Source organism: Lissotriton vulgaris, chromosome 3_2 (genome assembly GCF_964263255.1).
Source record: "Lissotriton vulgaris chromosome 3_2, aLisVul1.2, whole genome shotgun sequence".
In the NCBI taxonomy this organism is placed as follows: Eukaryota; Metazoa; Chordata; class Amphibia; order Caudata; family Salamandridae; genus Lissotriton; species Lissotriton vulgaris.
This window is the reverse complement of record NC_141690.1, coordinates 289954884-289981024: the sequence shown is the minus strand read 5'-3', so window position 1 is coordinate 289981024 and position 26141 is coordinate 289954884. Positions and strand designations below refer to the sequence as shown.

At 47.2% G+C, this 26141-nt stretch overlaps 1 protein-coding gene across 1 annotated transcript in view; it reads right to left on the bottom strand.

Annotated features, from left to right (window-relative positions):
• The window catches only part of M1AP (meiosis 1 associated protein), a 359391-nt gene that overhangs the window by 187797 nt on the left and 145453 nt on the right, over positions 1–26141 (bottom strand). Inside the window, exons 5-6 of the mRNA XM_086964406.1 lie at positions 992–1159; positions 635–767 (exon numbers count right to left, since the gene is read on the bottom strand). Coding sequence (XP_086820532.1) covers positions 635–767; positions 992–1159 — 301 coding nt within the window. The remainder of the gene's footprint in view (positions 1–634; positions 768–991; positions 1160–26141) is intronic.

Genomic DNA, 26141 nt, shown 5'->3' with positions numbered 1-26141 from the left:
AAGTAATCACTGCACTTTACCTTTAAGTAATCAATGATGATTACCTGTAATAATCAATGCAGATTACCGGTAAGTAATCAATGAAGATTACCTGTAAGTAATCACTGCACTTTACCTTTAAGTAATCAATTACGATTACCTGTAATATTCAATGCAGATTATTGGTAAGTAATCAATGAAGATTACCTGTAAGTAATCACTGCACTTTACCTTTAAGTAATCAATTACGATTACCTGTAATATTCAATGCAGATTATTGGTAAGTAATCAATGAAGATTACCTGTAAGTAATCACTGCACTTTACCTTTAAGTAATCAATGATGATTCCCGGTACGTAATCAATGAAGATTACCTGTAAGTAATCACTGCAGTTTACCTTTAAGTAATCAATGATGATTACCTGTAAGTAATCAATGCAGATTACCGGTACATAATCAATGAAGATTACCTGTAAGTAATCACTGCAGTTAACCTTTAAGTAATCAATGATGATTGCCTGTAAGTAATCAATGCAGATTACCAGTAAGTAATCGATGAAGATTACTGGTAAGTGGTCTAGCCATTCATCAGCTCTGGATGGGGGTTGGAAGGAAGTCATGTAGACAGCTGTGGAAAAGGGCCTCTGCTACTTACTTAATGACTCTCAGCTTCCACGGGGAGGTGGTCTGTGCGGCGGCAGTCTTGATTGGCAGGTTCACGGCCACTCCAGAAGTGGGCAGAAGTTCAGGGTTCAGCACCCGCTCCTGGACATCACATTTTACACACACTGGGGACAAACAAACATGAAGGTTAAGGAAAGAGTAGCTCACAGTGGTGAAGCAGTGGCAAACGGGTGGAGAGCACGAGGGTCACTGTATGGAAAAGGTTGAGGAAGGGTGAGGGCACTCGGGGGGTCACTGTATGGAACAGGTGGGGGAGGGGTGAGGGCAGTGGAGGCTTACTGGTCGGAACAGGTGGGGTGGGGGTGGAGGCAGAAGGGAGCAGTCATACTCATGTCAGTCTTGTGGGGCGCCCCCAGGCCGCTGGGGGGCAGGAGAAGATGCAGGTGCTCGCGGTCGGTCCCGTGGTCGTGCAGCCAGGCTTTGAAGAAGGTCTCTATGCTGATCACGTCATTTCTGATGGTCTGGAGATCAATATCTGCTCCGAGGATCGATGAGTCTGCAGAAGAAACAGAAGCCGTATCGATGAGGTGGAGAACTGATGGCCAGCTGAGACTGCTGACCAGGAGCACCCCCTATTGTCACAAGAGGGGTACTGCACGCAGAATGTGTCCCACTCATGACTCTTGCAATGCACTTCATCCCTGCAGCGCCTCCTGTGTCAGAGGAGTGGTAGTAGACGCTAGCGATGCACCCCAGGCTGACTACTGGCACTCACAGCTCAGCCAATGCATCACAAGCCTGGTCTGTAGAACCCTCTGCTGGTATAAGACTGGCACTCACAGCTCAGCCAATGCACCTAAAGCCTGGTCTATCGAACCCTCTACTAGTACAAGACTGGCACTCACAGCTCAGCCAATGCAACTCAAACCTGGTCTCTAGAACCCTCTGCTGACACAGGACTGACACTCACAGCTCAGGCAATTCACCTTAAGCCTGGTCTGTGGAACCCTCTACTGATACAAGACGGGCACTCACAGCTCTGCCAACGCACCTCAAATCTGGTCTGTAGAACCCTCTGCTGGCACAAGACTGGCGCTCACAGCTCAGCCAATGCACCTCAAGCCTGGTCTGTAGGACCCTCTGCTGGCACAAAACTGACACTCACAGTTCAGCCAATGCACCTCAAGCCTGGTCTGTGGAACCCTCTACTGATACAAGACGGGCACTCACAGCTCTGCCAACGCACCTCAATCTGGTCTGTAGAACCCTCTGCTGGCACAAGACTGGCACTCACAGCTCAGCCAATGCACCTCAAGCCTGGTCTGTAGGACCCTCTGCTGGCACAAGACTGACACTCACAGTTCAGCCAATGCACCCCAAGCCTGATCTGTAGAACCCTCTCCTGGTACAAGACTGGCACTCACAGCTCAGCCAATGCACCTCAAACCTGGTCTATAGAACCCTCTACTGGTACAAGACTGGCACTCACAGCTCAGCCAATCCCTGGTCTGTAGAACCCTCTCCTGGTAGAAGACTGGCAATTACAGCTCAGCCAATGCCTGGTCTGTAGAAGCCCCTGCTGGTACAAGACAGACACTCACAGCTCAGCCAATGCCTGGTCTGTAGAACACCCTGCTGGTACAAGACAGACACTCACAGCTCAGCCAATGCACCTCAAACATGGTCTATAGAACCCTCTACTGGTACAAGACTGACACTCATCACTCTGCCAATGCACCTGAGGCCTGGTCTGTAGAACCCCCTGCTGGTACAAGACTGGCACTCACAGCTCTGCCAATGCACCCCAAGCCGTGTCTGTAGAACCCCCGGCTGGTACAAGACTGGCACTCACAGCTCTGCCAATGTACCCCAAGCCAGGTCTGTAGAACCCTCTGCTGGCACAAGACTGGCACTCACGGCTCTGCCAATGCACCTCAAGCCTGGTCTGTAGAACCCTCTACTGATACAAGACGGGCACTCACAGCTCTGCCAACGCACCTCAATCTGGTCTGTAGAACCCTCTGCTGGCACTCACAGCTCAGCCAATGCACCTCAAGCCTGGTCTGTAGGACCCTCTGCTGGCACAAGACTGACACTCACAGTTCAGCCTATGCACCCCAAGCCTGATCTGTAGAACCCTCTCCTGGTACAAGACTGGCACTCACAGCTCAGCCAATGCACCTCAAACCTGGTCTATAGAACCCTCTACTGGTACAAGACTGGCACTCACAGCTCAGCCAATCCCTGGTCAGACGACATTCGAACTCTACTGGACAATGGAGACACAGTCGCCCTCATCCTCCTCGACCTCTCTGCAGCTTTCGACACAGTCTGCCACAGCACCCTTTTACAACGCCTCAATAACATCGGAATACAAGGTAAAGCACTTGATTGGATCACCTCGTTCCTCACCGGAAGAACCCAGAGAGTCCGCCTTCCACCATTCAAGTCCGAGGCCACTGAAGTCATTTGTGGAGTTCCACAAGGATCCTCACTCAGCCCCACCCTCTTCAACGTATACATGAGCCCCCTCGCGGCCATTGCCCGCCAACACAACCTCAACATCATATCTTACGCGGATGACACTCAACTAATCCTTTCCCTCACCAATGACCCCAGCACCGCCAAAACTAACCTACACGAAGGAATGAAAGAAGTTGCCGAATGGATGAAACAAAGCCGTCTGAAACTGAACTCAGACAAAACAGAAGTCCTCATCTTAGGTACATCCCCCTCTGCATGGGACGACTCTTGGTGGCCGGAAGCCCTTGGAAAAGCACCCATCCCGACAGACCACGCACGGAACCTAGGCGTCATCCTGGACTCTTCACTCTCAATGAACAGACAAGTCAACGCCGTCTCCTCATCCTGCTTCAACGTTCTTCGCATGCTCAAAAAAACATTTCGCTGGATCCCCAACGAAACCAGAAAAACAGTCACCCACGCCCTGGTCACGAGCCGACTGGACTATGGAAACACCCTCTACGCAGGTACTACCGCTAAACTCCAGAAAAAACTCCAGCGGATCCAAAACGCCTCAGCCAGGATCATATTAGACATCCCGCGCAACGAACATATCTCTGGTCACCTGAGAGACCTCCACTGGCTACCCGTCAATAAGAGAATCACTTTCCGACTGCTTACCCACGCACACAAATCACTCTACGACATCGGACCAGAATGCCTCAACTCACGACTGTCCTTCTACACCCCCCCCGCCAACTACGCTCTTCCAGCCAAGCCCTCGCCACTGTACCTCGCATCAATAAGACCACCATGGGAGGCAGATCCTTCTCATACCTGGCTGCCAAAACATGGAACTCACTCCCCGCTGACCTTCGCCTTACCCAGAACCACCTAGCATTCAGAAAGCAACTCAAAACATGGATATTCGACAAGTAATCCTCCTCCCCTTCCTAAGCGCCTTGAAACCCTCCGGGTATGTGGTGCGCTATATAAATTTCCTGACTTGACTTGACTTGACTAGAACCCACTGCTGGTACAAGACTGGCACTCACAGCTCAGCCAATCCCTGGTCTGTAGAACCCCCTGCTGGTACAAGATTGACACTCGCCACTCTGCCAATGCAACATAAGCCTGGTCTGTAGAACCCCCTGCTGGTGCAAGACTGGGACTCACAGCTCTGCCAATGCACCCCAAGCCGCATCTGTAGAACCCCCTGCTGGTACAAGACTGGCACTCACACCTCTGCCAATGTACACCAAGCCAGGTCTGTAGAACCCTCTCCTGGCACAAGACTGGCATTCACAGCTCAGCCAATGCACCTCAAGCATGGTCTGTCGAACCCTCTACTGATACAAGACGGGCACTCACAGCTCAGCCAATGCACCCAAAGCCGTGTCTGTAGAACCCCCTGCTGGTACAAGACTGGGACTCACAGCCCTGCCAATGCACCCAAAGCCGTGTCTGTAGAACCCCCTGCTGGTACAAGACTGGGACTCACAGCTCTGCCAATGCACCCAAAGCCGTGTCTGTAGAACCCTCTGCTGGTAAAAGACTGGGACTCACAGCTCAGAAAATACACCTCAAGCCTGGTCTGTAGCACCCTCTGCTGGTACAACAGGGGCACTCACAGCTCAGCCAATGGACCTCAAGCCTGGCCTATAGAACCCTTTAGTAGTACAAGACTGGCACTCACAGCTCAGCCAATGCACCTCAAGCCTGGTCTCTAGGAGCCTCTGCTGGTACAAGACTGACACTCACCGCTCTGTCAATGCACCTCAAGCCTGGTCTGTAGAACCCCCTGCTGGTACAAGACTGGCACCCACAGCTCTCCCAATGCACCTCAAGCCTGGTCTGTGGAACCCCCTCCTTGTACAAGACTGGCACTCACAGCTCTCCCAATGCACCTCAAGCCTGGTCTGTAGAACCCCCTGCTGGTACAAGACTGGCACCCACAGCTCTCCCAACGCACCTCAAGCCTGGTCTGTGGAACCCCCTCCTTGTACAAGACTGGCACTCACAGCTCTCCCAATGCACCTCAAACCTGGTCTATGGAACCCTCTACTGGTACAAGACTGACACTCATCACTCTGCCAATGACCTGAGGCCTGGTCTGTAGAACCCCCTGCTGGTACAAGACTGGCACTCACAGCTCTGCCAATGCACCCCAAGCCGTGTCTGTAGAACTCCCTGCTGGTACAAGACTGGGACTCACAGCTCTGCCAATGCACCCCAAGCCGTGTCTGTGGAACCCTCTCCTGGCACAGTTACTCTGGTAAATTTGGGGAGAGGGCGAAGCCAGCACCCTGGCAGTACCTTGGTCTAATCTCAGCAAGCGATGCCTCAATGTCAGATCCAGACGCCAGACCATCATTTATTGATGCAGGCTTTGCACATATTATATCTAAAGAGAAATCACCATAAGCAGCGTATGTTGCATGCGAGGAGCTAAACACATCTGGGATAGGTGTATTTTAATTCAGATATACTGCACCGACTGTCTGCATGCAAAATGTACAAAATGGCATAACTCAAATACATGCTAGTTAGCGCACAAACATCGTAAGTGCGTCCCTGTGTTTGGGCACACCGTTTGGTACGTCACAAAAGACAGACTCCGTTGTTTTAGTTTGGTTGTTTAATCCTTGTTTAACAGGTTCAATAAGTTCATTTATATCATACTTTTCTTTGGTGAATATTTCATTTCATATCCTCGTTTGATAATTTCCAATACACATTTGTAGCCAAAAATCCATGAACCGGTGGTTAAATTCTTGGACTGACACTTACAGTCATTGGTGAAAAGCCAAAAGAGTTATATAAAGGACACCACTGAATTTCTGGCTAAATTATCTGAAGTACACATAGAAGAAGGGGAAGACCTCGTTCTATGCACCGCAGATGTAAGAAGTCTATACACATCAATCCCACACGGCGGAGGGATTGACGCCGTGGAGAAAGCAATTCTGAACAGTGACATCCCCACCAACCTACAACCATTCCTCATGGAATTGATGATCTACACGCTGTATCACAGCTACTTCACCTATGATCAGCATTGGTACTTACAACTGTCCGGCATGTCCATGGGCAATTGCGCCGCGCCAACCTACGCCAAAATGTACATGGCTGAGTTTGAAAACTCATTTATTTACGACAACAACATCTGGAAAGACAATCTCAAATTGTTCGTTCGTTATATTGATGATTTGTTCTTTATATGGAAAGACACAAGAGAAAAATTGGAATCAGCACTCACCGAACTTAACACCAAAGACAACAGGATCCAATTAACCTGGCACATCAGCGATCACATAATAAGTTTCCTGGATGTATCCATTGAATTCACCAAAGGAAGACTAGAAACAGATCTGTTTAGGAAAGATACAGACCGCAACAACACTCTACACCACACAAGTTTTCATCAGAACTCCTTAAAAAAGCATCTCCCATACAGCCAAATGCTGCGGATCAAGCGAATAACATCAGATCCCACAACCTGCTGTACCCGAATCAAAGAAATAGGCATCAGATTTGAACACAGGGGGTACCCTCATGATATCATAACTGAGGCAACAGAAAGAGTAAACACCATCTCACGTAAAGAAGCTCTCACCAGAGCCACCAAAAAAGAAGATAGCAGAATGGTGGTGGTTTCACAACACTCCACCCAAAGCAATCAATTCAAAAAAATTGTTTTAAACCATTGGCGTATACTTGCCACAGAACCTGAATTCAAAGAACTGTTTAAAGCTCCCCCAATTTTTGCTTACACCAGAGCAGCTAATCTGTAAGAGATACTATCAAGGGAATCCAAAAAAACCGATCACATACAATGGAACACTTCCCTGTTACAATTGCAACAGTTGTAATAACATCATACGAGGAAACAACATAAGCCACCCCATGAGGGGACACAACATCAAGGTGAACGTAAATGCAACTTGCGATTCAATGAACCTTGTTTATCTACTAAAATGCCCATGTGGGAAGATCTACATAGGGAAAACTGAGAGAAAAATCAAGACCCGACTCAATGAGCACAAATCTAACATACGGACAAAAAATGAACGTTCCAGCATAGCCATGCACTTCCATGAACAGAGACACAACATTGCTCAACTCAAATTCATGGTATTAGAGTTGGTTAAGAAAAAAGAGGGCAGAGATAACAACAAAACCTTACTGCAACGTGAGACTGCCTGGATTTATCGATTACAATCTTTGAAACCATTCGGTCTTAATGACCGCATCGAACTCAGTTGCTATTTGTAAAGATCTTTATGATATTTTGATGCATTGCAATTTAAGCGGTTTGCTTTATCAATTTATATTGATTTATGTTTCAAGCACCCAGTGACACATACTCCCTACATACATGTCTTACTTCTCGACCATACATCTGTTACACTCCCTCCACCGTTTTTGATCCAACCCGGGCCAAGATGGCCGCCACATTTTTTCATTAGTCCGTTTCTTATTTCCCTGACACAACGACCATTTCCGGGTCCCTGTCAGGTTTAAATCCACCTACGCGCTCATACACCCTCACTCAGGTCCACTCGGCGTTCTGAAACGAGGAGAATTCCAGACCCGTTTTTTTCAAGATCGTCAACCACTGAGACGTTTTCAGCTTTGTTAATAACTAAGTCTAAATGCGAGCTCGCCTTTATTTTCTCTGCCGACCTACCACCGCGTCAGGTCACCATTCTAAATCCCCGCTGTTTTTTCTCAACAGCGCAAGCTGTCGACCGCCCTGCATTCTGTTACAAAGAAACACCCAGTACGTTTCACTTCCGTACACGCATTTGGTCAGCTTGCCATAATGTTATCTTGTCACCATTCACCAACACGTTGAGCATGTATTCACGTCATTCATTTTGTTAAAAAACCGCACCAACACAACTTGCATGCTTTGCACGTTATTTCAATTATTTCAATAGTTAAACCTTGTGTGATGAACACCATATATTATTGCGTATTTCAATTATATTATTTTCACCAACAGAGCTCCTTGAGACAGGGCCAAGCCCGAAATGCATTAGACCGTTTGTGTTTTTTGGCTACAAATGTGTACTGGAAATTATCAAACGAGGATATGAAATGAAATATTCACCAAATAAAAGTATGATATAAAGGAACTTATTGAACCAGTTAAACAACGATTAAACAACCAAACTAAAACAACGGAGTCTGTCTTGTGTGACAAACAAAACGGTGTGCCCAAACACAGGGACGCACTTACGATGTTTGTGCGCTAACTAGCATTTATTCATTCAGCGTACTTGGACGGTTACGCTACCTGGTGGAGCACCCAATCTCATGAACTTTACCAACCATTTTAACCTTTCAACAAACTACTGCTGTGCATCTAGCCACTTCTTAGTTTCTTCATAACTCAAATACAAAAATGTATGGGAACTACAGAAGAGTGCCTGGAGCAACAAACGCCTTCGCTGTCCCATGGCACACATACCTTTCTGTTTATTCGAGACATTTTCAGCTCGAATCCCAGTGGGCAAAAGGTTACATGAAAGAGCTTAATAGGGAGGGGTGAAACAATACATATGGAGCCAGATGTATGAAGCACTTATTAGATGGCAAAACCTGCTCCTCTGAAAATCACAAGGTTTACAACTGCAAAATGACTGTTTTATGAAAGAAAAACCCCTTTTTATGAGTGGATAAAGTGGTTTGCATTCTTAAATGGTTGTTGTGACCCATACAGAATCACAATGTGGAAGCAACAAGGGATTTTGAGAAATGGGTTATTAATATCTCACTCGCGTCTCAAGATCCAATATTTTTCACCAAAAGTAGTGCAATTTCTCACCATCTGTTACAACTGGCATGCTAATATAATTCTTCTGAGCTAACGTAACGCAAGGTCTCATCTTTTGCATGAACACCTTTCCATTTTTTGTCTGATGCTACTGGACTTTTTTAATAATGCGGCACTGCCGTCCTGCACCCCGCGTATCTGCTCTGCCCCCTAAACATGTAGTATTGGCTAATCCCTGGTTGACATATTGAACTTACCTAAAAGTCCTTGTAGGTTATTCTGTGTACTCAGTGCCTGTCAGTTGAATGCCCCAGAGGACTGCAGCACTGATTGTGCCACCACTGGAAGGACAATTTAAAACACGATTCCAGGCCTGCCACTGCAGCCTCGCTGTGCAGCTTTTAAACTCAAGCTCAACCTGGCAAAATACACCTTTTGCCAGGCCTAACCCATCCTTTGCAATAGTGGTAAGTCACCCTCAAGGCAGCCCCCTAAGGAGCCCTAGGGCAGGGTGCATGGTATTTAAAAAGTTGGACATATGTTATTGCGTTTTACATGTCCTGGCATAGTAAAAACTCCAAGGCTTTTTTTCACTGTGGCAAGGCTGGCTTCCCCATAGAAAACCACTTGGTTACACTACAACAGCTTATAATGTATACCTTCGTTTTGGGAAGAGCGAGACCCATGATTCTAGGACTCAAATTAATAAAAATGTAAATTCCAATCTGATGGTAAAGTCGGACTTTCAATTACTAATTTGAAAATGACACTTTTAGAAAGTCGACATTTTCATGCCTAATCCCCTAGTACCCATTTCTGATATCAATCCAACAAATAACTGGCAGCTTGCTGGAGTTGTGAATTGCTCTCAGGAAAGGGAAACAAAGGGTCTTAGCTGGGAGTAGTGGTGACCTCCTCCGGACAGGATGGCCAAGGGGGTGTGACCACTAAATGTATATGCTTCAAAAGGGTGATCCGTCACGGGCAGATTTACTTCACACATAGGCTTCCCCCGTCACTGTCCAAGTAGCCAGAGTGGCACCAATCCCAAAACCTGCCACAGATCAGGTTTTTAGGGGGAGTTCCTCATTTCCCTAGACACACCTCAGAGGTGTGCCCAGAGCTCTAACCAAGGGAAGAAAGATTCTGCCATGTCACAGGGCATTGGGATTGTTTAGCACCATAACCTAGTAAATTAAGTCAAAGTTGACAGGGTTTCCTGTGGGAAAATGTTCCTTATTGCTTGGAAGTCACCCCATCCACAAGCTATTGCCAGGCATAAACATGGCACCCCTGGCTACCTTCTTCAGAACACTGAAGGACCTGTGGAAGACAGAAAAAGGATTATGCCTGCTACAGTAACCTGTGAAGAGAGACCCCGAGGGCTGGACTTGCTCCCATTTGTACCTAGGGCAGAAGAATGGACTCCAAGGGCTAGTTGGCCATTGGCATCAAGCTCCAGCAACCCAAAAGCGGTAAGAAGCCTGCAACTCTAAAAGTCTGGCTAACCAGTTCTACCTGGATCTGCCCGGGTCCCTGCTCGTGGCTTCTGTGAGGTTGATTCCTTGCCCCAAGTGGTGCTCTAATGTCTTGCACCCTCGGCTGGTGGTAGAATGTACTCTTCTCCCTTCAAAAATTGAAAGACTGAACAACCTTTAATAAAAAAGACAATAAAAAAAAAATAAGATTTGCAAGACTGTACACTTACAAACTTTTTTCCAAACTTCTTGTAAAAAGAACCAGTGGCTACCACTGTACGCTGGCGATCCGCAACCACCAAAGTCAAACTGCTGGTTGGGCTTGTTGCGGGGATTCTGCACATACACAGAACTATGCGCAGGAAAACAGGACCTCGGTGCATAGGGGTTGTACCTTCCTACCACCTTGGTAAGCAAAATCCCAAAACGACTAGCTATAGTGCCTCATTTGGTCTCCTACATAATCACGAAGCTACAAATGATTAGACAACCCAGAACACAACACTCCCCACTCTCTCAGGAATTGCGGTAGCAAGACAAACCTTTCGCTCACTCACTCGTACTTGTCCAAAATAAGGATTGTCAGAGTCACTGTATAGTTCAAAATGTTTATTTTAACTATTGTGATCTATAATGCAGTACACGAGGGGAAATAACACTTACAACGCAACTTTTACAACGCACTACCTTTACAACAAAACTTTTTCAACGCAACATCCATCACAACGCATGCCATTACAACGCAACCATTACAGCGCATGTCACTACAACGCATACCACTACAACACATGTCATTACAATGCAGTCATTACAATGCATACCATTACAACGCATACCTACACTATCCAACACTTACCCTTCTGTTGCACCCCCTGGAGTTAGAATAGCAATTTTTACCCCTACACTATCCAACACTTACCCTACTGTTGTACCCCCTGGAGTTAGAATAGTAATTTTTACCCCTACACTATCCAATACTTACCATACATGCAATGTAATGGTATGCATTGTAAATGTAGTATGCGTTGTAGTGGAATGCGTTGTAAAGGTAGTTTCAAAGAATTCGTTGTAATGGCATGCGTTGTAAAGGTAGGCATTTTAAAAGTGTGCGTTGTAACAACATACATCTGTATACGAGCCACTACCATCAGCAAAATGCATAAACCTAGCACAGTTGGCATTGTTACAGTACCTTAGAATATGACGGGGGATGTCATCATATATATAGACAGTGGAAAAAGGACTATAAGGCCTAACCACCCTCCCCTTGGTAAGTTAAGGTTTATTATATAAAGAAATATCTCCGGACTTTGTCAGCAGACCGCATACCTTAGAGCATAGGTATTCAATCTATGGGGCGCGACCCCCAGGGGGGGGCGTGGAGTCATTGGAAGGGGGTCGCGCATTCACCTGCCTCACTGCTGCCTCGAATCCAAAACGTTTACCTTTCGTTTTCAAGTCAAGTCAAGTCAATAAATTTATATAGCGCGCTACATACCCAGAGGGTCTCAAGGCGCTTGAAGAAGGGTGGGGAATTACTTGTCGAATATCCAGGTTTTAAGTTGCTTTCTGAATGCTAGGTGGTTCTGAGTGAGGCGAAGGTGAGGGGGAAGTGTGTTCCAGGTTTTAGCCGCCAGGTAGGAGAAGGATCTTCCTCCCATGGTGGTTTTGTTGATGCGAGGTATAGCAGCAAGGGCTTGGTTGGAAGAGCGTAGTTGGCGGGAGGGGGTGTAGAAGGAAAGTCGTGTGTTGAGGCATTCTGGTCCAAGTTCGTAAAGTGCTTTGTGTGCGTGGGTTAGGAGGCGGAATGTTATCCTCTTATTGACGGGGAGCCAGTGGAGGTCTTTCAGGTGACCAGAAATGTGGTCTTTACGCGGGATGTCTAGTATGAGTTTGGCTGATGCGTTCTGGATGCGTTAGAGTTTTTTCTTAAGTTTTGCGGTGGTACCGGCGTATAGGGTGTTTCCGTAGTCCAGGCGGCTTGTAACCAGTGCGTGGGTGACCGTTTTTCTAGTTTCGGTGGGGATCCAGCGAAATGTTTTTTTGAGCATGCGAAGAATATTGAAGCAAGATGATGAAATGGCGTTGACTTGTCTGGTCATCGAGAGTGAGGAGTCCAGGATGACGCCCAGGTTACGTGCGTGGTCCGTCGGGATGGGTGCTTTTCCAAGGGCCTCTGGCCACCAAGAGTCGTCCCAGGCGGAGGGGGAGGTACCTAAGATAAGGACTTCTGTTTTGTCTGAATTCAGTTTCAGACGGCTGTGCTTCATCCACTCGGCAACTTCTTTCATTCCTTCATGTAGGTTGGTTTTGGCGGTGTTAGGGTCTTTGGTGAGTGAGAGGATCAGTTGAGTGTCATCAGCGTAGGAGATGATGTTGAGGTTGTGTTGGCGTGCGATGGCCGCAAGGGGGCTCATGTATACGTTGAAGAGGGTGGGGCTGAGTGAAGATCCTTGTGGCACGCCACAGATGACTTCAGTGGCCTCTGACTTGAATGGTGGGAGGCGGACTCTCTGAGTTCTTCCGGCAAGGAACGAGGTGATCCATTCCAGTGCTTTTCCTTGGATACCGATGTTTCTGAGGCGTTGTAACAGGGTGCTATGACAGACTGTGTCGAAGGCTGCGGAGAGGTCGAGGAGGATGAGGGCGACTGTGTCTCCATTGTCCAGTAAAGTTCGAATGTCGTCTGTTGCTGCGATGAGTGCGGTCTCAGTGCTGTGTTTGGCTCGGAAGCCGGACTGTGAGAAGTCGAGGGATTTGTTGGTTTCGAGGAAGGCGGCGAGCTGGTTGTTGACAGCTTTCTCGATGACTTTGGCCGGGAATGGAAGGAGCGAGATGGGGCGGTAGTTTTTGAGTTCGGTGGGGTCAGCTGTGGGTTTTTTCAGAAGGGCGCTGAGTTCGGCGTGTTTCCAGCTTTCCGGGAAGGTGGCGGAGTTGAGGGAGCAGTTGATGACGTCTCGGAGGTGTGGTGCTATGATGGAATCTGCTTTGTTGAAGATGTGGTGAGGGCATGGGTCTGTGGGGGATCCTGAGTGGATGGAATTCATCAGGCGGATGGTGTCCTCAGTGGAGATTGGGTTCCAGTCATTAAGGATGTTCAAGGGGGGTGGAGGTTCGGCAGAAGGTTGGGTGGGTTGGTCTCGGGATTGGTTGTCGAAGCTGTTGTGGATGTCTGCGATTTTGTCGTGGAAGAACGAAGCTAGGGAGTCGCAAAGGGTTTGAGAGGGAGTGATGTCGTTGGAGTTGGCAGTGGGGTTGGTAAACTCTTTGACGATGTTGAATAATTCCTTGCTGTTGTGGGCGTTGTTGTCTAGTCGGTCTTTAAATGAGGCTTTTTTTGGCAGTCCGGATCAGTTGGTGGAGTATGTGGGTGGCGTTTTTGAAGGCGTCCCTGGTGCTGGTGTTTGGGTCTTTTTTCCAGGCCTTCTCAAGGGAGCGACAGAGTTTCTTGGATTTCTTAAGATCATTGTTGAACCAGGTGGCGTTTTTGCTGCCTAGTTTGATTTGACGTTTTTTCAAAGGTGCTAGGTTGTCGGCGCTGTTGGTTAGCCATTGAGTGAGGTTGATGGCTGCTTGGTTGGGGTTCGAAGAGTGGGCAGGGGGGTTTTGAAGAAGCGATGAGGAGATCTGGTCGATGGTGATTTTGTTCCAGTTTCTTCGCAGAGTGGGTTGAGGATGATTGTGGGTTGTGGTCTTTTTGTAGGTAAAGTGAACGCAGCTGTGGTCCGTCCAATGGAGAACTGTGGTGTGACTGAAGGAGATATGTTTGCTGGAGGTGAAGATAGGGTCGAGTGTGTGACCTGCGTAGTGAGTGGGGGTATTAACAAGTTGTTTGAGTCCGAGGTTGGCGAGATTGTCCAGAAGGATGGTGGCGTTGCTGTCGTTGCTATTTTCCAGGTGAAAATTGAGGTCTCCCATTAGAATGTAGTCCTCGGAGGGGAGGGCGTGTGGGGTGATAAAGTCAGTGATGTCTTCACTGAATTGTGCACGGGGTCCTGGTGGCCTGTAGAGGAGGGTGCCTCTGAGTGTGGTCTTGGGGTCGGTGTGAATCTGGAAGTGAAGGTGCTCGGCGCTAGCGAGGTTGACGTCTGAGCTGGTTGAGATGCGGATGGAATTCTTATGGACGATAGCGATGCCTCCTCCTGTTTGGTTGGTGCGGTCTTTTCGGGTGATCTTGTAGCCTTCCGGGATGGCAATGGTGATGTCTGGGGCTGAGGAGGTGTTCATCCAAGTTTCTGTTAGGAAGGCGACGTCCGGAGAGATGGTGTCTAGTAGATTCCAAAGGTCGATGGCGTGTCTGTGGACCGAGCGGGTGTTGAGCAGGATGCATTTTAGGTGGTTGGTGTTGGATCTCTGTTTGGTGTTAGTGGATGAGGAGTTGGTCTTGGTGCCGTCATACTTGCAGGAGTTGCATGTGAAGGGTCCATGGCTGTGTCCCGGAGCGGCTTGGGCGCAGTTGGGGAGTCGTCCGGGGTTTAGGTCTATGAGGGTGGAGGCGTCGTATGTAATGCGGGTGGGGTGGGTGGTACGGGGGCCAGGGGGTCTGGCGCTGGGCGCGGTCCAGGCGCGGACGGGCGTAGACGGGCTTACCTTTGGCGCACCTTCGGCGCGAATGGGGCGCGACCGCTGCGCATGAACGCTGCGCGCAAAAGCATCTGTCATAAGTGGACGGGGAGGGGGGGGCGCGGGAGGGTCAGCTGGGAGGCGGGAGCGGGGAGGAGCCACGGGCTGGGAGTGGAACCAACAACAACAACAAAAATGGCCTCTTAATGGGAAAACGAAACGGGGCACAGCCGAGGATCGGCAAACACAATTAAATTCTAATCAAGAGCAGTCTCAGGCACAGAGCAGCGCAAACGTCACCAAAAGCGAGCAGCTTCTTCAATAATGAATGAATTCCCAACAGGCTGGCAAAGTGAGATGAAAGTTAATGTAGCGCAGGTTGCAGCAGGCACACCAGGAAATGCCATAAAGATGGACCAGCACCTTGGTAATGCAGGCTGTATTTCCACGGAGTTCTGCGCCGTCACTGCTGTTTTTCTTGGCCCTAGCTGCTTTCACCTCGTGTCCCTTTTTCCAACACATCTTCATGGCTCATTGCTGCCTCTGCATGAGGATCTCATTCCCGGCTGGTTTCCAAGGCAACCCGAAGCTTTCCAGGAATAATTAGGTAAGCCCCCTCCTCATCCCCCATGCCGCAGACGACATACAGTGAAACTATCTTGTACACACTCAAAGACATGCACACAGATTCTTATATGTTTCCTTGATTGAGCCATTGGGGGTGCGGGGGGGGGCAGGGGGACAGGGGGACAGGAAAAAGGCTCCAGTTAAATTTTATGACTGTGGGATGGTGTTTATTTTCAGTGTACTTTCTGTTTTTTTTGCAGCAGTTTCATATTCATTTTTGTGGCATTGAAATGTTTATTTTCCATGTTCTTCCCGTTTTTATTTTTGACGCAGCATATTAATATGATGCATTTGTCCAACTACAGTTGACACACTTCCCAAAAAAAGCAATGGTTATTTGTTCATGTGTAAAGCATCCATGATTGCACCTTACTTGATGTGGTGGTTTTTGTAGTACAAAGAACTTTATCACGTGGAGGAATCATTTAAAACCGGTCTGGGAAGAGTTCATCTGAGGACAAAAAGTTCTAAATAGATTGGTGAATATGGGCTCATGGAAACTTAAATAGCCTTCTGAATTTCAGCTGTGGTTAGAAACAGATAATTATGTCCTGCAAAGAAAGATATTGGTGCTATACACATTAGAAAAATTACAATATTTGTAATTACAAAATTATGTTTATTCATGAGTTTTGCAAAGAAACAAGATACCAAGACATGGAGTATTTTAAATTGTGCAGCTCAAATGTATTAAGAAAGCTTCGATAAATGACGAGCAATAGAAGTACTATTTGCGGTAATACAGCAAAACATAAGAATATGCCAGAACATTTTGTCAGCCATGTAGATACAAATTCAGTTTCAATGCATAAGTATCTTCTGATGAGTGAAATCATAGCATTGGTCAGCAAACGTGGCCAAGCACAAACTCTAGAAATGTCCATTTAGTTCATTCTTAACGTTTTCATACCTCTTTTACGATTCTGATTCCCCCCCAAAAACAACCCTTCCCTCTGACTCTTCCCCCTCAGTCTCCCTTTTACTCATCCCAAGCCTCCTACTACTGCTGTGAGCTCCAAAACATCCCTCACTATCCTTCTTAATCCAAATAACATAATACCACAAATAACACGATACCACATCCACCACTCAAATTACATTCCTTTTTCACTATACTAATTCACCACTAATCCTTTATGGGTTCTGAAGAATCGTGCTACTTGCTGAAAAAGCACTCTGACACTTTGTCAGGTGTAATAAGCGCTATATAAATGCAATAAAATACAATATCTTTGACGCACTGCAGCAGTGAATGCTTTGTGGGTCTTCAGTTCATATAGAACACATCCCGCCATTTTGTTTGCGATGAGATTTTGTGTCCTAAACTAAGCATGTGTGACTCAACGCTGAATGGAGTCTCCACATATATGCTGTTGTCATTGTGGTATTGAATACCAATGTGTGCCAACACTGTTCTCTTGTGGCATCATTTTCCATGACTGATCTATAAGTTTGTCAGCAATAAATCGTCATAAATCACCCAGGTACCGGGGAGGGGAGAAGAAGGAGACAATGGTGTGCGGTAAACAGCTGTCTGTGTCATTTCAAGGACAGGCTCTCACAAAATCGCTGTGTGTGCTTCTCGCCGACTGCCTGTGTGATCTTCAATGATCTAGTTTACCTGTAGGTTAGATTACCGGCCTCTGGGTACAATGAACTTCACCCACAAAAAAGAAACAACTGGTGTCTTTTGGCTTCCATCTCTAGACAAGTGTGTTTTGCTACCTTTCACAACCTCTCTTCTGACCCTCACCCTGCGAAGGCCTTTCCAAGACGAAGGCTCAGTTGAGCCAGTTTGACCATGCAACATGTTGTCCTGCACCAAATAAATGGGAACACATGTTTACAATGGGTGCCATTCTCCTTCCAGACACTAAGCCTCCCACTGTACTGAATGTCTGGCCTGCATAGCAGGGCACTTCTAGGGGCACTGACATGAACAAGGTCATAGGTCACCTGCTAGGGACAGGAGATACACCGTGAGCATAAGTAGTCTACTTCAATATGACCTTTGTGTGTAGCCCAAGTACACACATCACACAGGCATGCCCCATGGTCGTCCTTTCACCACATAAATATAATTATAGCCCAGATTGCTGGACACCAGGGCAGCCAGCCTCTTAGCATTTTCTCGTGGCGTTCAGAAGTTACAGTTCACTTGGTCAAAATGATACCAAAAACTGAAACAAATAACAAAACTCAAAAAAATATCAGGTGAATTAGCATGACCCTGTTACCCCAGCCAAATAAATCTGAAGCATCCTTCTCTGCACATAACAAACACATAAGGGCAGTAATAATTGGGGGTTCTTTTGGTTGTCTACGATGAGGAGTACCAAGTTCTAGAATTTTTTGTTGGAGGGGTTCCTTACGCCTAACATTTTTTGACAGGGGGGTCTCGGCATCAAAACATTTGAAGACCTCTGCCTTAGAGCCTAGATGGTAGCTTTACATCATGGGAAAAGCATAGCTCTTCGCCAAGGAAAGGTTTCCTTCCAAGTGTGTGTGAATAACATGCATTCCGGCAATATCAAAGCACAAGCTCTCCAGCAGTGCAGCTCTGTGTAGCATGTTTTGTCTAGGTAATAGGGACTGACCAGAACCGAATAATAAGGGGCAAGTTCATCGACCTTGCACATTGTGCTCAGACTAAACTTCTAGAACAGCAGAGAACGCAGAAAGCAGACCATTCTCATGTGAAAGACACAAACATGTCTAGCAAATAAAGTCACGTAGTAAGGTGCGCAAAAGCAGCATCATGGCAGCAGAGCTCATGCTAACTTAGCAATGTCGAGAATGACCCTAAGGGCCATATAACAGGCTCAACTTGCTGGTTTGCCCTTGTTAGACCTGACAGCCCTTTGGGTGGTCCCTCCTATTATTTATTCATTTTGTCCCTTTTTGCCTCCTAGTATTTTTCATGTTTATGTCCACTGAATTTTTAGTGTTGTCCTAGGGGGTGGGTGCTTCCTTACTCCCATCATTTTTTTAGGCCAAGGTGTCCCTGATTAAGAAGGAAATTTAGTCAACAACAAAATGGTGGCTGGTAACTGCCACAACTGTTTACCTCAGGGCCTGGTGCCATAGGGTAACATGAGGGGTTCCAGCACCTTCTGGACCTCTCTGGATACTCTGGGCACAGGCTATATAAGGTAGAATGTTGTGCGGCCATTTTGTAGAGAGAGCTGAGCTGAGGGAGGTGTTATTCAGGACAAGGGCGAGCTGGAGTCCAGGCTAAGGAGCGAGGAGGTGGGCGCGCGGTGAAGGGTCTGACAGCCTCTGGGGGCTGCTTCTCTTTACTGTCTGGTACCCCCCCTCAACCGTGGATCTGACCCGGCAGAGCCCACTCTTCACGACATACTGGAGGTATCAGGGAAGAGAGACTTTCCCCCTACAAAGATCGCTAGGAAAGATCTAAGTAAATCTGGAAAATAAGTGTGGCTGGGACTGCCTTATATCTGGGGTTACCACAAAAGAACTCCCGTGAAGTCAATCCCCTACCTGGTGGTTCCTAGTGGCAGGGCACCGAGACTCTCCTCAGCGACTGTGAGCCTAGCCGGAATCTGCCCCTCCCCCCTCTCTCATCGTGGCGGTTGACTTACCGGGGCCGGCCTGTGCTCACAGCGGTGGCCGTTTCCCTGCGCCGGTGTGAGACGTTTCGGAAGATCCGTCAGGGCTCCTGTGAGGTGGGGGCGCTGTGCTGGGGAGTTGTGGACATCGAACCCTTGGAGATATAATCGATCTGTCACCGTATAGGGCTCAGCCACCGCATATATCGCACTGAGCAAAATATTGGTTTGGTTAAGGGAATTATTCCAACCCGTTTTTCCTCCTTTCAAAAAAATCGCCAAAACCTTCTATCGCGATTATAACTTCTTCTATTACACCAATAAATAGGATACTATTGTTTACACGAGTTATTTAAAGATTTTGGCTCGTGGATTTTCATATTCCTGCAACGTTACGCGATTCATATAACCCAGCACCAGTCCTCTATCTATGTTTAATCGGAAGAGGGGGTTGGGTACAATTGCATGCGGAAATGCGGCAGCAGTAACGGCGGCGTCCTTACACACACCGAGGCTTGGCTGTAGATGCGGGCTGTAAAAACGGCAAGAAGGTAAGCCCCGTAACTATTGCGTGGGGTTATTCCACACACAAGCTCTAAAAAGGATTTTCGCTTTTTGCATTCAAATCGAGAAACACGCCTCCTATTGAAATCGAGTGAGACATAATAATTTTGTGTCTCCCTTTAAACAGCTACCTGTTCTTACAAGTAGGAGCCCATAAAATCAAGGCAATTTATCTATATGCATCGGAATCACCTTGACAAGGTAATTGTGTGCACTGACTATTTTTAAACACAAATTTTTGTTTGCTGAAGAATAAGTTTAAATGTATATTCTAAGTGAGACCTCATTGTGTCTCCATATACAGCTACCTGGAATTATCAACAGGAGCCCTCCAAACAATATTTTGATTTAAAGACTATTACACCAAGGTAAATCTTTGGGACTTAGCCCTTATCTTTATGTCTTATCTAGGGTGAATTATATACTGATACTATCACAAATTATTTGTAGGTACTAATACACTATGATGCACATATGAAGTATTGTGCCCTCCCAACATGAGTGAGAAGAAAATCCTATATTAAGGTAAACAATTCCTTCTTTAACACTGGTAATGGTTGGAGAATTGCCAATTATCAGACCTAGACAAATTCTAGGTATCATTTGTTTTACAGGAGACTTGATGGGAAGTTGGAACTATGGACCACCTCCTATTGCTCTCTCATTTTTGAAGGGTAAGAAATAAGACCCATTTACGGGCTATGGTCTCTTAATTAATCTCATCCACCACGGTTAGTAATCTCCAACTCTATTTTTCATAGGGTTATTATTATCCCTTGGTTGCCCCCGTCTGTTTTTCCAGTCCTGATGAAGACTCGCAATCCCCAGGTTCAAATCACCGTTTGGGCATAAGACGAGTCGAAACGTCGACGTTATCTCCATATAACCTTGGACCAACTAAAAAACTCTTTATATAGTGCAAAAACCTTAAGACATATATGTCTGTATGTAACAGGGTTCTGATTGAAAAAAGTTCAAAAGGTTTGGCCAGGTTCTCAATACGGCAAATCATATGTCCGATATTGTTTGTCAAAGAATGTGAATAATTTCTGTCCACTATTGTGAATATTCCTTTCTATTTTGAAATGAGATATTGTGTATAAAATGAACTGCCAAAAATGAAACATAAGTTAATAAATTAAAAGTATTTTCTTTAACCGTGGTGGAGGTTTACCTTGTGGTACTAAGCAACTTGAGTACAATAGAGCAGACTGGTTGTGGTTGCTCTACATACAAAATACTGTGGGTATTACAATTGATTACGTCAATCAGTACAATTAATAGGTTTAGGACCATTGTTTTTTCTATATCATTAAATGCCCAGGTCCATACCTTATGGGTCACCCCATTTTCTTAATGGAGGAGTTGTGGACGGCAGCGCCACCCAGCAAGAGCCATAGGTGAGGTAACCGAGGGCGGGGTGAGAGGCGGCCCTGTGTGTAACCTGCTCTCCGTCGGAGTGAAGCCTGCAAGTCAGTGGGAAATCCTGACGTTGAAGCCAACCCGGCACTGCAGAATTGAGCCCGGAAGGGGAGGACAAGAGTGGGAGAGGCCAGGAAGGGAGGAGCCCGAACCTCCGAGGGGCGGTAAGAGGAAAGGAAGCGAAAACGCTGAGGCGCTCCAGTACCTCGGAGTTTTCCGACATAGAAGTGGCCGATTCAACAGTCCAGGCCAGAATTAACCCCTACCCTTCCCGGATTGACGCCGGGTTCCTTCAGACTGCTGGCATCGGCTGGTTTAGATTAAGCAGCGTTCAGGAAGTCAAGTAAGCAGGGATTCTGGCTGCGGGGTCAGGGAAGGTAATTTGGTTTACGAAATCCCTCTGCTGAGCCTGGTGTTTTATGAGGCTTCTTGCCCAGGCTAAAAGAATGTATGGCTTAACAGAGAAACTGTAATTGGCAGGACAGACAGAAGAGATTTTCCTCAATCTGCACAAAGATTCAGCAAACCAAAGATTAATTATAGAACTGTTCTTATCAAACTTAACCCCAGGAACTATTGAGGAATAACCAACTTAAGACAGCTCATTCATGAGGGTAAAACTGTAATTCACTTGTGTAAATGCATGTTTTGTGACCCTCCCTTGACCTAGTTAATGAATAGGCTGCCAAGCTGTAAGTAATGTATAGTTGGAATCAGAGTGATATGCTGTAAAGAAAATTAACTCCTATCTCGAATTTTGGCAATAGCTTACTGAATGATTTATGCGCTGCTTGATTATTACTAAAAGTGACTTATTGTTAAATATCTCCAGACTTAACTTTAATCAATACTTTATGTGAATGAGATAGATTTTGGAATAGAAACTGTTCTGCAACCCATTCATGGAGTAATAATATGACTAACTAAGATTCATTGGTATCACCTGATTTGATGCTGTGTTTTTCTCCAGAAGTTAAGAGTATTGAATGTGGGGTGTGGAATCAATAGGAAAAACGCACTTGAAAATAAACCTTAAGAAGAAAAGACAAACTTTTCTACTTTTCTAGAAAAACTGGTGTAGAGTCATTTTTGAGTGGATGGACGCTGGACTTCTGTAAGGGTGTGACGCAAGCTTAACACTTTTGCCTTTAGGTTAGACCTTTCCACTTTGTGCCAGGCTACCCTATGTGGACTGGTGACCCCAGATCCAACATAATTGGTGTCCAGCTGTAGGATAGAGCTTGTGCTTGCGTCCACTTAGCAGTAGCCTAGTGTACTCCAAGGACCTACACCTGGAGTTTTCTCCAAGCGGACTCCCTAATTAAACTTTTGATTTTCCAGATTTACTCCTGGTGGTGGGTGGAGGTAGCCCTTACTTAACGCCCTTCCTTGTAACCTTCCAAGTGATTGTTTGAGTCCCTACTGACAAGATGGAATTTGAGTTGGAGGAGTTGGAGACCTACACTGTGGCCCAACTCAGGGAATTTTGTCAAAGCAAGAGTGTGTTTTTCAATCGTGGTGCTAAAAAGGGGGCACTCCAGACCAGCTTGAGAGCGTGGGTGGCAGCGCACCCACATGGGAAGGAGGAGGAGGAGGCCGACCGGGACACTGTCATCGGTGTTGATGTATTGTACCGACCTGAGGGGGAGAACCTACTGACAGGTCCCAGAACACTCTCAAGGGAGGGCAGCAGTGTCTCTGTGAGGAGCTTAACTGAAGCTGAACTAACGGACCGGAGAGAGGAAAGACAGTTAAAGTGGGAGTTAGCGAGATTGGAGAAGGAGAGGGAGGAGAAGAGGTTAGCCAATGAACTGTGTCTCAGGGAGCTAGATCTCAAGGCCCTGCAAGTAGGGACTTCCAGTACTCCTAATGGTGGCAGCGAATCCAAAGAGATAACCAGGGAACCCAGACCCTATTTGCTGAAGGACGTAGTCGCCAGCTACGGCGCAGGGGATGACATTGCAAAGTGGCTGGCTGCCTATGAGGTCTCCTTAAGAGCCCATGGGATATTGGAAAGACACTGGGGGGGGTGGCTTGTATAAATACATGCCTCCTGCAGGAAGGGATACACTTTTGGCCCTAGAGCAGGGAGAGCAGACCCACTACCCCACCATGAAAGTGGCGCTGATAAAGAAGTTTGGGCTGACTCCAGAAAAATACCGACAGAAGTTTAGGAGTAGTCACAAACTAGGCACACAGAATTGGGTGGATTTCCTAGACTATGCAAAGAAGGCCCTAAAGGGTTGGGTACAAGGCAGCCGAGTGGGGGACTACGAGTGGTTGTATGACCTTATCCTCAAGGAGCACCTACTCGAGAAATTTTTTTTTTGCACTCCACACCACCCTGGGTTAGACAATGGCGATATGCAAATCAGCTCTGACCATGTGCCCCATGGGAACAGTCCAGTCCAAACTACAAAAGCCATGTCCTTCCCAGAACGGAATCAAGCATCCGAGGACCGGACCGGTTTCGAGGTAACACCTCTCATCAGCCCGGCTAGCTTGACTCCAGTGGTGTGGAGTGCCTGGGACCCACGTCTGAGCATCCCCAGCGCACTTATGGCGGTATTGCAAACAAAACAGGTGATGGACCGAATGTGGATCAATGTCACACATTCATCCCAGTCCAAAGATCTGGGCCCAAATCCATCGTTTTTTTGCACTCCACACCACCCTGGGTTAGACAATGGCGATATGCAAATCAGCTCTGACCCTGTGCCCCATGGGAACAGTCCAGTCCGAACTACAAAAGCCATGTCCTTCCCAGAACGGAATCAAGCATCCGAGGACCGGACCGGTTTCGAGGCAACACCTCTCATCAGCCCAGCTAGCTTGACTCCAGTGGTGTGGAGTGCCTGGGACCCACGTCTGGGCATCCCCAGCGCACTTAGGGCTTGATTCCGGTCTGGGAAAGAATTGGCTGTTGTAGTTCGGACTGGACTATTCCCATGGGGCACAGGGTCAGAGCTGATTTGCATATCGCCATTGTCTAACCCAGGGTGGTATGGAGTGCAAAAAACGATGGATCTAGGCCCAGATCCTTGTACTGGGGTGAATGTAAGACATTGATCTACATTCTGTCCATCAAATTATTTTTTGTAATTTTCTCCCTGAGTGTGCTGGGGTGGCTCAGACGTGGGTCCCAGAGTCAAGCTAGCTGGGCTGATGAGAGGTGTTACCTCGAAACCGGTCCGGTCCTCGGATGCTTGATTCCGGTCTGGGAAAGATATGGCTGTTGTAGTTCGGACTGGACTGTTCCCATGGGGCACAGGGTCAGAGCTGATTTGCATAAAGCCATTATCTGACCCAGGGTGGTGTGGAGTGCAAAAAACGATGGATTTAGGCCCAGATCCTTGTACTGGGGTGAATGTAAGACATTGATCTACATTCTGTCCATCAAATTGTTTTTTGTAATTTTCTCCCTGAGTGTGCTGGGGTGGCTCAGACGTGGGTCCCAGAGCCTCCACACCAATGGAGTCAGGCTAGCCGGGCTGATGAGAGGTGTTACCTCGAAACCGGTCCGGTCCTCGGATGCTTGATTCCGGTCTGGGAAAGATATGGCTGTTGTAGTTCGGACTGGACTGTTCCCATGGGGCACAGGGTCAGAGCTGATTTGCATAAAGCCATTATCTGACCCAGGGTGGTGTGGAGTGCAAAAAACGATGGATTTAGGCCCAGATCCTTGTACTGGGGTGAATGTAAGACATTGATCTACATTCTGTCCATCAAATTGTTTTTTGTAATTTTCTCCGTGAGTGTGCTGGGGTGGCTCAGACGTGGGTCCCAGAGCCTCCACACCACTGGAGTCAAGCTAGCCGGGCTGATGAGAGGTGTTACCTCGAAACCGGTCCGGTCCTCGGATGCTTGATTCCGGTCTGGGAAAGATATGGCTGTTGTAGTTCGGACTGGACTGTTCCCATGGGGCACAGGGTCAGAGCTGATTTGCATGAAGCCATTATCTGACCCAGGGTGGTGTGGAGTGCAAAAAACGATGGATTTAGGCTCAGATCCTTGTACTGGGGTGAATGTAAGACATTGATCTACATTCTGTCCATCAAATTGTTTTTTGTAATTTTCTCCCTGAGTGTGCTGGGGTGGCTCAGACGTGGGTCCCAGAGCCTCCACACCACTGGAGTCAAGCTAGCCGGGCTGATGAGAGGTGTTACCTCGAAACCGGTCCGGTCCTCGGATGCTTGATTCCGGTCTGGGAAAGATATGGCTGTTGTAGTTCGGACTGGACTGTTCCCATGGGGCACAGGGTCAGAGCTGATTTGCATAAAGCCATTATCTGACCCAGGGTGGTGTGGAGTGCAAAAAACGATGGATTTAGGCCCAGATCCTTGTACTGGGGTGAATGTAAGACATTGATCTACATTCTGTCCATCAAATTGTTTTTTGTAATTTTCTCCCTGAGTGTGCTGGGGTGGCTCAGACGTGGGTCCCAGAGCCTCCACACCACTGGAGTCAAGCTAGCCGGGCTGATGAGAGGTGTTACCTCGAAACCGGTCCGGTCCTCGGATGCTTGATTCCGGTCTGGGAAAGATATGGCTGTTGTAGTTCGGACTGGACTGTTCCCATGGGGCACAGGGTCAGAGCTGATTTGCATAAAGCCATTATCTGACCCAGGGTGGTGTGGAGTGCAAAAAACGATGGATTTAGGCCCAGATCCTTGTACTGGGGTGAATGTAAGACATTGATCTACATTCTGTCCATCAAATTGTTTTTTGTAATTTTCTCCCTGAGTGTGCTGGGGTGGCTCAGACGTGGGTCCCAGAGCCTCCACACCACTGGAGTCAAGCTAGCCGGACTGTGAGAGGTGTTACCTCGAAACCGGTCCGGTCCTCGGATGCTTGATTCCGGTCTGGGAAAGATATGGCTGTTGTAGTTCGGACTGGACTGTTCCCATGGGGCACAGGGTCAGAGCTGATTTGCATAAAGCCATTATATGACCCAGGGTGGTGTGGAGTGCAAAAAACGATGGATTTAGGCCCAGATCCTTGTACTGGGGTGAATGTAAGACATTGATCTACATTCTGTCCATCAAATTGTTTTTTGTAATTTTCTCCCTGA